This window comes from Falco punctatus, assembly GCF_963210335.1.
Source record: "Falco punctatus genome assembly, chromosome: 6".
In the NCBI taxonomy this organism is placed as follows: domain Eukaryota; kingdom Metazoa; phylum Chordata; class Aves; order Falconiformes; family Falconidae; genus Falco; species Falco punctatus.
The window spans coordinates 70,824,061-70,837,577 of NC_137585.1; the positions used below are offsets into that span (position 1 = coordinate 70,824,061).

Below are 13,517 nucleotides of genomic sequence, written 5' to 3' on the forward strand. Positions count from 1 at the left end.
GGGCACATCGGTCTCGGCGCGTTCTCTGATTGGCCTGTGGGGCGGGGCCGGCGAAATCGCGCGGGGAGCGCGGAGGCGGGTTGGAGCGCGGGGGGAGCGGGGTAAGCAGCGGGGCGGCCCGTGGCTGCGGGGGTACGGCACAGCAGCGGGGGTCCCTTGAGAACGGGGGGGAGGGCGAGCAGGGGGGACCCTTGGCATTGAGGGGGCCTTCGTAATGAGGGGATCCTCGGCAATGGGGGGAAGGAGGGGTCTTCGCAATGAGGGGACCCTTGGTAACGGGGGTGTGGTAATGGGGGGCTCCTTGGCATGGAGGAAGCTTGGTAGTGGAGGGGGCCCTTGGTAATAGGGGGGCTTGGCATTGGGGGGGGGGCTTGATTATGAGCAGACCCTTGATTGTGGGGGGGCTCCTTGGCATGGGGGGGGCTTGGCAACAGGGGGACCTTGGCAATGGTGGGTGTTCTTGGTGTTGGTGGGGGGAAACGGCACTGGGGGGGGGGCTTGGCAATGAGGGGCGCCTTGGTAATGGGGGGGCTTCTTGGCATTGAAGGGGGCTTGGCAACAGGGGCGGCCCTTGGCAATGGGGGGCACGGAGGAGGGGGGGACTTTGGCTATGGAGGCAACAGGCATGGGGCAGGGGCTGGCAATGGGGGGGCTGTTCTGGGCCAGTGTGGGGTAGCCCGGGGGGGGGGGGGCTGGGCTGCTGGGGGCTCCCTGCGTGGGCATCATGCTGGGGGGCACAAGATCGGTGCATCTGCGTGGGGAAACGGTTTGGATGCAATGTGCCGGGGGTGGGGACAGGGAGCAGCTCCCAGCTCTTCCCAAATAGAAACATAGAAAACGTCCTCCTGGAGCTTCCCCCATCCTCTGTGGCTGCTGCTCATGGCTGATCCTTTCACTTCGCAGCTGGGGTGACTTCTCATGGCTGATGAGCTCTGCTCTCCATTACGTGCCTTACATGGTTGAAGCCATAAAAGGTGTCAGGGCCCTGCAACACAGAGTTTGCTCAGCACTTGTGCCTCTGCTGTCATCAATGGAAAATCTTGGGAAAAGGGAAAAAAGATGCATGCAGGTGAATCCTAAGCAGCTCTTCTTGTGTTGGGTTTCTGGACTTGAACCCTCAGCCACGGTCCTGGCACAAGGGGGTTTTGCTGTCCTGGGGCTGGAGAGCAGAGTTTTTGCCCCCAGTCCTATATCCAATCTCGCATGAGACCTTTCTGTGTCCGATAGCTTCAGGAATGGGTACGGAGCTGGTACCTCGGCTCTGACATTTGCTGAGACCATGTGCTTAAGAGAATTGGAGCACCTCAATGATTTGTGCTGTTTGATCAAAAAAAAATATTCAATTTCAAGTGAGAAAAGTGAGAAATACTATTTTTAGGTAGAATTATAGAACAGAATCGTAGAATCATTGGGGTTGGAAAACACCTTTAAGATCGAGTCCAACCATTAACCCAGCACTGCCAAACCCACCAGTAGACCATGTCCCTAAGTGCCACAGGACTGTCTTGCATTGGTTTTTTTTTTTTAATTGTGCTTGCCTCATTTGCTGTGTTTTGAGGAACATGGGATATTAGAAAACAGCCTCCCCAGGGAGCTCAGCGGGTGCTTTTAACACTGCTCTATCGAACTGACATGGCTGAAAAGGAGGAAGCAGCATAATGAAACAAACTGACCCCTGGCTCCTGCTGTATGAAATCAGTTGACTGCTTTCATGGCTGCCATAAACGTGTTAAAGGAATCTAACATCTGCAGCACAGTGCAGTAATAAAGTAAAAGTGAAACCGCATGAGCATTGTTTTGCTGATAATTCTATCGGAAGGAAGCCAATCCTGTGCCCTGGGTTCGGGTTTCTCGTGAGCATTTCTTGGTGGAGGCAAGTTGCATTGTTTGTACGTTTTCTGCTGGCTGTGCTGTGTACAGAAAAGGGGACCTCATGCAGATTTTAAGTAAGGTTTTCTTAAAATAACTCTCCAGATAGTTTTCTGCTGATTCTTAACCATCCTCATGGGGAAAAGCTGTACTGTGAGTGGGTTGTTTCCTCCTTAATGGAGGATCCCAGCTTGGATCTGTTTGCAAGAGGCTCAGATCTGTGTGTTTGAATGTTGGCTCTGACCTTCCCCCAGCAAATCACTGTTATCTTTTGCAGAGGGTTGTGCAGGCTTCCTCTGCAGGCTTCCTCAGCCTCCTCCTAATGATACTTTGCATTTACACAGATGCTTGTATCTGTTTTGTCCGTGTTACAGTATTATAGAGAAATCACAAAACTTGCTAGAATTCTGGGTTTATGTAGTCCCTTTTGTTCTGAAGCTTTGTACCACACAGGAGTGGGGACCTGGGGTGAAGTTGCTGTTGCAGTGACAGCAGATGTGTTGCCCTGACATGATGCATTGCCCTCCTTAGTGCCTCACCAGAGCGTTATATGAGCATCTGCTATGATTTATTCAAAGAAAATCCTGCTGAAACACTGGGACTGTCGATAAAATTTCTGAAAATAAACTGTATGCCTCTGTTAAAGGCATGGATTGTTTATTGCTGTTTGCTAACGCTTTGGGTTTGGGGTCTTTCTTTGCATGTTGCCAAAGCAGTGAAGCGATTCAAAAAAATGCACTTTACTGCTGCTGACTGCGAAGCTCTCGCACAGAGCGCGGAAGGTTCATCCTCCCTGACACAGCCATTGAGTCAAAGAAGAGGAGATGTAAACCGGGGCCTCTATCCCACCCACCACACAAGGAGACATCGAGGAGGTACACTGGTTATGAATAACTTTGAAGGCTGAGGGATTTGGGGGAGAAAAATGCTAATATGGTGTGGAGTAAAAGGGTGTTGTGTAATCCATTGTTGAACTTGTACTGATAAGGAGTAATGCCAGGTGAGGTGAGTGCAGATGGAAGACAGTGGACAGTTTTGAGTGGTGCATGGCAAAACTGGGCTTAATCTCTGCCTCCACAAAGCCAAGTGGCAAGAAAAAGAGATCTGTTGACTGCTTCCCTCTATGGGGGAGCAAGTTTGCCTTCATGTGTGTGTTTAGTCTCTCCTCACACCAAAGTGCTTCCGTATCTCTGTCACTGAGCTGTCAGAGACTACCTGGGCAGAAAAGCAGCGCTCTCTGGGGAATGCTACAGCCTCTGCAATTAGACAGTATTAATGATGTGACTCCTGGTACTGGATGCTCTTTAGGATAATTATTAATTAATAATGAGCTGTCTAGTTACATAGAAGTGCAAAAGTGTTGTTGAGCACTTAACAGATATTAATGATCTTCGACTTTGCTGGGAGTGGGAAACATTGTGATACACAGTTTGTCGATGCGGGTCTCAAAAGTGGCAAAGCCTCACAGGGCTTTTGAGGATTGGTAAGACTTTGAGCTAATCTGCCCTCAGCAGGGCTCAGGGCTCAAACTGAAGGTAAAAGAGCTGTTTTCAAATAGTTCATGATGCCGGGTTAAAGACCCAGCCTCAAAACTTATGTAGCAACAAGAGATGCTACACACACATGTGGGTGAGGACACAGGCAGAAAGCAAAGCAAAAAAATCTTGAATTATTCATGAGTTCCTGAGTACTTTGGTCACTGTGGAAGCTGAGACTGAGCTGCATTTCAGGTTTTCCCTGGAGGCTTGGGAATCTCTATAGCTTGGTGTAAGCTGACTCATGTCACAGAGAACATCTGCTGGTGAGCCAGGACAATACACCAGAGTCCTAGACTCTGTGGTTGTAGACATGCTTTTCTTTTCCATTTTCATACCAGCAATATCTTCGATTATCTCACTTAAAAAAAAATTTAGTAATCTTAGGTGCTGCAGGTTTTAGGGTATTGGACTTAAAAGTTAGCAGGGAAGCTGTTCTTTTTAAGCAACAAATGTCTTGCAAATCAGACCTCTTTAAGCTATGCCTTCTCAAGCATCCAGAAATAAAATGCATTAAAATCAGCAATAGTTGCTTGTGATTTTTTTTTCTTCTCAGGTTGCTTCTTAGCTAAACATCAGGATATTTGGCAGACTAGGACAGGACAGAATGAATACTACCAGTGCTGATAACTTTATTCTGTGTGCTACATGGACTGAGTGGCTGTCAGAGAAAGGAGAGGCTGCCGAGAGCAGTCCCTTGCCAAGTTTCGGTTTCCTTTATCATCTCTAGTGGTTTCTGACATTGCAGCCAGAAAGTATCTGGCAAGAAATGTCTGTTTATCCTCTTAAACGCATTGATCTTTCTTATACTGTGATAGGAGCAGCCTGCTAGAGGCTTGGTGCTGTGACCTTCTCATGGTACAGAGCAGTAGTTAAACCCTGAAGTTTTTATAAAATCTTAGCGTGCTTCTGGTTTTCTGGGTTAAAGACAATAAATAACTACTGAGAGCTCAACCTCAGTCTGAAACACACCACCATAACTCAAGTCTTGCATTTTGTTTCCTTCCTATTTCTCTTTCTTTGGCTATGGAAATATCTCCCAGGAAATTTATCATGCAACCATGTTTCTGTTTAACATGGATCCTTATGGTAGATAAGAATTGTTGATCTGAGAGATTGTCATGCAGACTGAATATTTTTCTAGAAGCTAGTGGAGGTGTCAGTGTACCTTGACAGTGCCAGATTGAATGCCCAGATTGTCATGCAGACCAAATCTTTTTCTAGAAGCTAGTGGAGATGTCAGTGTACCTTGGCAGTGCCCGGATTGAATGTTGTTCTGTTGACTTCCATAGGTTACCAGAGAAGCAATATGAAGCAGGACAGTTCATCACTCATACATCTGTGAGGAACCCTGGTGGAAGTAACTACCACCTGACACAACCTCTGGCCTCCTTGTTAGCTTAGGAGCCGTGCACTTTGCGCTTGTTTCTGTTGACTTCATTTGTGCTCCTCTTGTTTCTGCAGGCCAAGGTCAGCCAAACATCACTGATTACTTCAGGAAGTCTCAGACACAAGTAGGTTCTGGTGGGGTGAAGAGTAGAATCAAAGAAGAGCTCCTGGATCCCATTGTCACCGAACCTGATGATTCCTTCAGCAGTGTCTCCACTGTGATGGAGATCAGTGGTGATTCCTGTGCTTTTATGGAGGATGAGGACCTTGTACCAGCTCCCAAGGAAAACTCCAGAAAACGGCCTCTGTCCACTGCAGCTGCAGGCATTCACAAGCCAGTACATGATTTGTGGGGTGATCCTAAGAAGCCAATGGTGGTTCACAGCCAGATCAAGCAGGAGCTTGATGATATGGAAATTGAACCAGTCCCTGATGCACACTATGGACTCCTGGGGACTCGGAACTGGGAAGTGCCTCAGGGAAGCATTAGCAAGCTGCCTGTTGAAGTCCTTAGGAACATCTTTGCTTTCCTACCAGTGACTGATCTGTATCAGAACCTGAGCCTGGTGTGTCGCTGCTGGAGGGAGATAGTCAGTGATCCATTGGTAAGGACTGCTGTGATATTGATTTGAGCCTGTCTCTTCTCCTACTGCTCCGTTCTGTCTTCATCTGGTGGCTACATGCGTTGCTGTAGGAGCATCCATGCTGTGTCTGTCTCTTTGTTCCTTTTAATCCCTTTATTGTTCCCTAATACCCACATCCTTTCTTAGGTCTTTTGTTATTTTTTGGTCTTCTGGGCCACAGTGGCATCTTCAGACACCAGCTTGTATCAGAAGATCAATATTGGGGTAACTTCCCTTGATGCATTCTTCCCATACATGGAAAGAGAGCATCCTATAAGACTCCACCAAATTCCCCTTCACAGTTTTCCTTGCAGCCTTTTTTTCTGACGGGAATCATGCAGGAAATTCTGGCTGGCAGACTGGGCAGTGTCCTCTTGTGGCCAGTGTACGTCACTGTCCCCCAGCCTGTATGTGTGTGTGTGTGGCATCTCTTGTAGTCAAATGGATTTAGAGGAAAGGCCTTTAACCCCCGTTTTGTGGAGCTTGGTTCACCTACAGTCAACGCCCTCACAGTACTAACAGTCGTGAACCCACTGGCAGTCATTCTGGCTGCAACAAGGATCTCTGTATTTCAACTCAAGGTGGCTTGGAGACAGCTGGCACCACTAGACTCGCTCACCATTTACATTGGAAACTCTCAGCTTGTACAAAGAAGCTGTTTTGGCCTGACTTAGAGTGGTAGGGGACTGATCACAGCCCAGATTTTTTTGGGGGTCCAAGTTCTTGTTCATGCCCTTCCGATAAATTTGGACAAGTAAGGCTGGTCACGGTGCAAATGTTCTGCACTATGCTTTATCAGCACAGCGTGCATGCTTTGAGCCTGAAAATCTAGAGAGATGCGTAGAAAATGCATGCATTGGATGTTCAGTGTGCTCAAGCCCTCTCCCAAACCTGCCCCTCGCTCCATGACTTAGCCTAAAAGGCAGCATCCTGGTTTTACCAAAGACATCCAAACAGCAGGCTGCAGGAAGGTAGGGCTTCATGGACACAGGGATTTTAAGCACTCAGACCCTGCTCAGAGCAGATCTGTGCAGTAGTGCTTAAAATATCCCCATTCCTTTAATGGTTTGACATTTGAAACCGAACCAGCATCACCCTATTCCCATCATTCTAGAAAAAACAGCCTTTTATAGACATGTTTGCAGGCTGTGAGGAACAAGTCTTTCTCTCTTTCGTCTGTTTCCTTTTTCCTTCTCCATCTTATACTAATTACCTGTTTCCATCAAGCTACAGGGACTTTTTCAACTCCAGGTTGTCTTTGGAAGTCATGTTGATTAGCTTGTTGCCAGAAGAGACCTATTTTCCAGTGCTGTGAGATGGAAGATGGTGGTATGTGCTTCTCGTTCTAGTTCATTCCTTGGAAAAAGCTATACCATCGATACCTAATGAAGGAGGACACAGCCCTGCACAGAGTTGAACAGATCTTGCAGGATTTCACCATAACAAATGAGCAGGAAGAATGTGTGTTGGGGCTGATCAGGTGAGTCCGCTTCAGCACTTGAGTTTGTACCTGTAGACCCTCAGACCTTCCTTGCTTTGGGTCTTCTTCCATTTTATCCTGTGAATTGCTAGGAGACAAATGGATTTGTCTTCCAAAGAGGTGGGAGGCTCACAGGAAGATGAGGGAGAAATTATTTTAACAACAGAAATCACTACTAGGGTTCTAGAAATAGGTAAAAAACTTTCCCTTTCCTCTTCCTTGTTCTGTTTGGAGCACACGATCATGTGCTCATCACAGAATCATTAGGCTGGAAAAGACCTTTAAGATCATTGAGTCCAACCATTAACCCAGCACTGCCAAGTCCGCCGCTAAATCATGTCCCTAAGTGCCACATCTACACATTCTTTAAATAACCTCAGGGATGGTGACTCTGCTGCCTCCCTGGGCAGCTTGTTCCAGTGCTTCACAACCCTTTTGGTGAAGCAGTTTTTCCTAATAACCCATCTAAACCTCCCCTGGTGCAACTTGAGTAAGTTTCCTCTTGTTAGTTTCTGTATGGGAGAAGAGACCGACCTCCACCTTGCTACATCCTCCTTTAAGGTAGTTGCAGAGAGTGAGAAAGTCCCCACAAGCCTCCTCTTCTCCACGCTGACGCCCCCTCCCCCCCAGTTCCCCCAGCCGTTCCCCATCAGCCTTGTGCCCCAGCCCCTTCCCCAGCCCTGTTGCCCGTCTCTGGACACCTTCAGCACCTCAGTGTCTTGTAGTGGAGGGGCCCAAAACTGAACACAGTATTTGAGGTGATGTACAAGTAGAGGTTGAAATCTGGAGAAGAGGAGCTGGAAAGGGGATCTGATTGCTGTCTTTCCCCGCCTAATGAGAGGCTGTAGAGAGCACAATGCCAAACTCTTATTAGAGGTGCACAGTGACAGGACAAAAGGCAATGGGCACAAGTTCCAGCATAGAAAATCCAGTTGAATATTAGGAGAATGGCCAAACACTGGCCTAGAGAGGTGGGGAAGAATCTCCATCCTTGGAGAGGCTTAGACCTCACCTGCACAAACAACCCAACTTGAAGTCATCCCTGCTTTGAGCAGATGGCTTACAAAGTCACTTCTGCAGTTTCCGTGATTTTGACAGCAAGTGAGAAGTGATGGATAAGTGAGGGAGAGGCTCCAAAGCCGGGGACAGGGATAGCCTTGTACTAATGTCTGAGGAGATGGAGGAGCTGAACATGGACTGGGAAGAGGAGGCAGAAGAACAGTCTTGGCAGTGGCCTTTTTGACTTGGATGGTGTGTCCTCTTGAAGGGAAGGGAGATGGTTGTTGCACTGAAGGAGGAAAGAGGTGAGGAGAGCCTGAGCAAGAGGGTGTTGGCAAGCAACTGCTGAATTTGGAGGCTCAAAGGAAGGTTTCGGAGATGCACCCGTATATCAGAGCACAGCCGGGTTGGGTACAGCAATTGAGAGAAGCTGCCAGAAGCTCCAAGATGAGCTTTAGATGACAAAATAAAAAATGGCTGAGCTGTCCTGTCACTTGCTGCCTTTTGGCTCCCAACAACAGGTTTGGAGGATGCTGTGTGGTTGCTTCCTGCAGGGTGACTGTGCTGGTGTTGTGGTTTAACCCCAGCCAGTAACTATCACACAGCCACCTACTCACTCCCCCCTGCCAGAGAGATAGGGAGGAGAATCAGCAAGGAATGTAAAACTTGAGGGTTGAGATAAGAACAATTTAATAATTGAAATAAAGTAAAATAAAATCAATAATAATAATTATAACAATTATAATGAAAAGGGGAAAGAGAAGGGGAGAGGAATGAAATCCAAAGGGAAGGGAAAAAAGAAAACAAGTGATGCACAATACAACTGCTCACCACTCGTTGACCGATGCCCAGCCAGTCCCTGAGCAGCAATTGGCAAGCCCTGGCCAACTCCCCCCAGTTTATATACCAAGCATGACATCCCATGATATGGAATACCTCTTTGGCCAGTTTAGGTCAGCTGTCCTGGCTGTGTCCCCTTCCAATTTCTTGTGCCTTTCCAGCCTTCTTGATGGCAGGGCCTGAGAAACTGAAAAGTCCTTGACTTAGTATAAACATCATCTAGCAACAACTAAAAACCATCAATGTGTCATCAACATTGTTCTCACACCAAATCCAAAACACAGCACTGCACCAGCTACTAAGAAGAAAATTAACTTTATCCTGGCTGAAACCAGGACAGCTGGAAAGAGTGAGACTCAATTTAGGCACCCCTTTCAGCATCCCTTTACATTTCAGGATCTGTCATGTCAGCACTGCTTTTCCATCTCCTGATCAGCCAGGGTCTGAAGAAAGGCTCAGCATCTCCTGGATTTAGCTAAAATAAAGTATCTCCTGGAGAGTGAGATTTGAGCTCTTGTTCCTGGTTCCTCGCACCTCCAGTGTGTTTTCTTCTTTTCCTTTCCTGAAAGCCTGCTTTTCTGGACGCACACTGACTTATCAGTCACAGCTCAGCAGCAAGCCCAAGCCTAGGTCCCCAATAAAAGCAAGTGCTCTGTTCAGATCTCTGTAGTCTTGAGGGCCGTTTTATGTGGCCGTTAGATGGTGCAAATAGAAGAGTCAAATTGTGTTGAGAGCAAGGTGGATCCGTCTTCTGGAAGGAGACTTTGAGACAGCCAGAAGGAAACTTGCAGACTAAGGGCTTGATGCAGCAAAGTATTTAAGCACATCTGTGTAACAGAATGGGGAATTATTTGTCTAAATGGCTTTCAGCAAAAGAATGGGTTGGAAATTTAAGTTCAGCAACTTGCAGCCTCAGCACTGAATGCATCCCATCAAATCTGAGGGCCAAAGAGCCAGGCATAGTTAAACTTGCTGCGGCCTGACTGATGGTACTTTAGAGAAGGCATTCTATACTTGGAGAGTAAACTTACTTGACAAGGCTTCTTTGCGAATGCTGCTGTTCCCGTTCTGTGCAGGTGTGTGTCTGCCATACGCTCCGGACGGAAAGTAGATACTGGTGCAGTTCTGCAGTGTTTGAAGAGTCATCACCTCTTCTCAAAGGCTGAAGTCTGTGTTGTCAACAAACTGCCGCATTTACAGAGCAGGACAGGGGTAGGTTTAACAGTTACTAACTGGTTTATTTGGCAGGTTTAACAACTGCTGATGCTTTGAGGTCATATCTACCCTCCTGCGTCTAAAGGTTTTCCACTTGGGGTGTTATTCAGGGTGACTGAAGAGGATTTAACTATTCATCATGGCATAAGTGGTTTCTCAGTGTTGAAGCAGGGTTTCCCTGCTCCTAAAGGCTCAAAGCGTTTTTCTCACTCTTTCTTGTTACCTATACCAGCCTGAGAACATATGGGCCATAATTACAGTCATGGTGCTTTTCTCCGATGGCGTCAGCGACATCCAAAAGCTGATGGTGTGTCTGCAGAGACCCAGCTCTACCGTCTCTGTTGTGGATGTGACAGAGACACTTTACTGCATAGCAACACTACTGTATGCAATGAGAAACAAGAACGTTCCAATCACTAATAGGTAAGGAATATGGAGATGCTTCCTGCCTGCCTGCCTCTTTCTAGCCATGGTGATACGTAATATATACAGTGAATATATGCTTATGAGCAATTATGTTGCTGTTGGTTAGGGCTCTCCAGTTCCTCAGTATGTGCAGTTTGTCAGGAACAGCGTGCCCATCCCTAGGTTTTTGCAGGAACATTCAGGAATGTTGCCTTTAGATTTCTGTTAGTTCCTCACCTGTTTCATAGTCCACTTGTTTTTCAGGAGATAGTGTTCAAAAAAAATATTTTTTTTTCAGAAAGAAAATCAGGTTTTAAAGCAACTATAGAAACTTTCTGATTAGAAATAGGTACACATCAGCTGCAACAAGGTAATGTGGTTATTACCTTCCTGAGACCTGTTAGTTACTTCAGTCCTCTTAAGTGATACTTCAAGTCCTGTGGGCTCCCACTGCATGTGCCTTTTATTCAAGAGGTGCCCAGTAATGCAGATAAGAGTCCACAGGTTGCTTCAGAATTGCAGTGAGGATAAGGATTAAGGACACATGTAAATTTTTCTTCTGAGAAGACTGGAAATGAACTACACTGGAAAATGAATCTGTAGCTAGAAAGAAGATAGTTCTGTAAGCTACCCTCTGTGAGGTATAGTCCAGCCTGTGTTAGACACAGGAGAAGGGTTCATCCTCTGCTTACTCAGCCATGGGCCACATGCTCAGGCTACTAACCAGGGAAATCAGGATGCTTGTTTGGCCTGTTTGTGATTGATAAGTGCTGGCTAAGGTCATCACCTTGAGTAGGTGCCTGCTGAAGATGTGGCAGACAGAAGGTGTCACTTGCTAGCAATGAGAGCTCATGGACAAAGCACACGCATCCCATCTCCATGTCCTGGAACAATCTAGACTAGAAGAAATAGGAATGACCACATCTGTTCTGTCATTATCTCTTCAAACCCCACAAGGTTTGGAATTTAGGGCATAAGGAGGAAACATGTCCTCAAGGAACTGTCTGATACTTATTTGCAGCTCCTAGAGCAACTGGTGAGTTTTAGCATGCAGGTCACCTAATGTGACACGTGAATGTGAGTGGTGTTCCCCGGGTGTCAGTGCTGGGTCCAGTTCTGTTCAACTTGCTCATCAGTGACCTGGATGAAGGGACAGAGGCACCCTCAGCGAGTTTGCTGGTGATACCAAACTGGGAGGAGCAGCTGATGCACCAAAGGCTGTGCTGCCATTCAGCCAGGCCTGGGCAGGCTGGAGAGATGGCGGAGAGGGACCTCATGGAGTTCAGCAAAGGCATGTGTAGGGTCCTGCCCCTGGGCAGGGACAGCCCCGTGCACCAGCACAGGCTGGGGCTGACCTGCTGGGAGGCAGCTCTGCGGAGAAGGGCCTGGGAGTCCTGGTGGGCAGCAAGCTGCCCGTGGGCCAGCAGTGTGCCCGTGGGGCCACGGGGCCAGTGGGATCCTGGGGGGCATGAGGAGGAGTGGGGCCAGGTGGAGGAAGGGGATCCTCCTGCTCTGCTCTGCTCTGGTGAGGCCACATCTGGAGTGCTGTGACCAGTGCTGGGCTGCCCAGTTCCAGAGAGACAGGGCGCTGCTGGAGAGGGGCCAGCAGAGGCTGTGGGGATGATGAAGGAACTGCAGCATCTCCCTTCTGAGGAAAGGCTGAGGGAGCTGGGCCTGTTTAGCCTGAAGAAGAGAAGACTGAGAGGGGATCTTATCAGTGTCTACAAACATCTTAAGGACGAGTGCCAAGAGGACGGGGCCAGGCTCTTTTCAGGTGTGCTGACAGGACAAGGGGCAGCGGGCACAAACTGCAGCACAGGAGTTCCAGCTGAATATGAGGGAGAACTTCTTTACTGTGGGGGTGACAGAGCAGGGGACCAGGCTGCCCAGAGAGGCTGTGGGGTCTCCTTCTCTGGGGACATTCAAAACCTGCCTGGACACAACTCTGTGAGCCTGCTCTGGGAGAGAGAACCTGCTTTAGCAGGGGCTGGACTAGGTGATCTCCAGAGGCCCCTTCCAACCCCAACTGTTCTGTGACTCTCTGAAGTCTGTCCTGGAGTGTGGCTTGGGGTGGCAGCTGTTAGGTCACAGGAACAAAGCTGCACTAAAAGGTAAAACCACAACGGTGTCAACCCTGATGTATAATGGAGATTAATTTTACACTACTTATTGCCAGCATAATTAAAACCACAGAGTTGCTGTGCTCCTCTCTTTGCATTAACAGCACACCATGAAGTACTGTCAGAGCTAACGCGCTTGTCTAGAATCATTATAAAGAAATTGATGAAACCAGTTCACTTCAGAGGCCTAAACTGGCAACCAGTTCTCTCAGACTCCCCAGACTCTGTTGCCAACTGTGGTTCAGGAGAGATCCTGTGGACTCTGATCCGATGTTTGCATAGCAAACCTGAAACAAACCCAGCAGGACCGAGGGAGAGGCCACAGGCAGAGCTGTCCCCATGGTGCCTTTGCAGTCACTTTTCAAGGTAGAACTAACTGCACTTTAAAATAATTAACACTGTCTCCTGCAGCTCCCTGAGCACTTGCGACTTTGTGCGTCATTCTGCTGGAAGAATTCAAGATACGAGCGGTCTTTTAGGTGGCTGCAGACGTTTAATTTGTTATCGATGATTTCTCAATGATAGTTTCTCTTTTGTTCTTTCTGCCAGGATCCATTACAATGTTTTCTCCTGCTTGTATCTGATGGAAAATCCTTCTGTAACTATGCAGAAAGTAGAAGAGGAAACATTTGCTTCACGCTGCAGGCAAGACTTATGTGCTGAGTGATGCTGTTGTAGGTGATCCAAGCAATGTACCTAAGTACACAAAGCCCTGGTGGAGTGCTGAACCTTGGAGGGGGAGCAAATGTTTCATGGCAGGGGCTGGTTGACAAGACTCTCAGATTCATAAGGATTAGTACAAAACCTTATTCTGCCCCTTGCCATCTTCTCCCTGAATTCGTAGAGGAAAACCAGAATCAGGCCTTACATCTGTAAATACTGAATTACCAAGCACTAACTGAATTTAGAAGTCATTATTCACTGATGGGCCTGTGTATCGGTGCAACACAGTTCTCTGTGCTCCAGTGTGACGGCCACTGAAATTTCACAGAGCCCAAATCACCCCAAAATACCCTCCCAAATCATCACTCTCCCCATGGAT

At 47.7% G+C, this 13,517-nt stretch overlaps 1 protein-coding gene across 4 annotated transcripts in view; it reads left to right on the plus strand.

The window, feature by feature from the left end:
* The first annotated feature begins 7 nt into the window (after positions 1–7).
* FBH1 (F-box DNA helicase 1) overlaps positions 8–13,517 on the plus strand; it is a 33,664-nt gene continuing 20,154 nt past the window's right edge. The window contains exons 1-8 of one of the 4 annotated variants that reach the window (XM_080390663.1): positions 83–101; positions 904–1,069; positions 2,583–2,744; positions 4,869–5,398; positions 6,766–6,896; positions 9,812–9,947; positions 10,183–10,373; positions 13,025–13,120. In XM_080390663.1, coding sequence (XP_080246789.1) covers positions 1,060–1,069; positions 2,583–2,744; positions 4,869–5,398; positions 6,766–6,896; positions 9,812–9,947; positions 10,183–10,373; positions 13,025–13,120 — 1,256 coding nt within the window. In that variant the 5' untranslated portion in view covers positions 83–101; positions 904–1,059. Of the gene's footprint in view, positions 102–770; positions 1,070–1,093; positions 1,947–2,582; positions 2,745–4,868; positions 5,399–6,765; positions 6,897–9,811; positions 9,948–10,182; positions 10,374–13,024; positions 13,121–13,517 lie in introns of those variants that run through there. The other 3 variants (XM_080390666.1, XM_080390665.1, XM_080390664.1) reach the window with 3 other exon arrangements.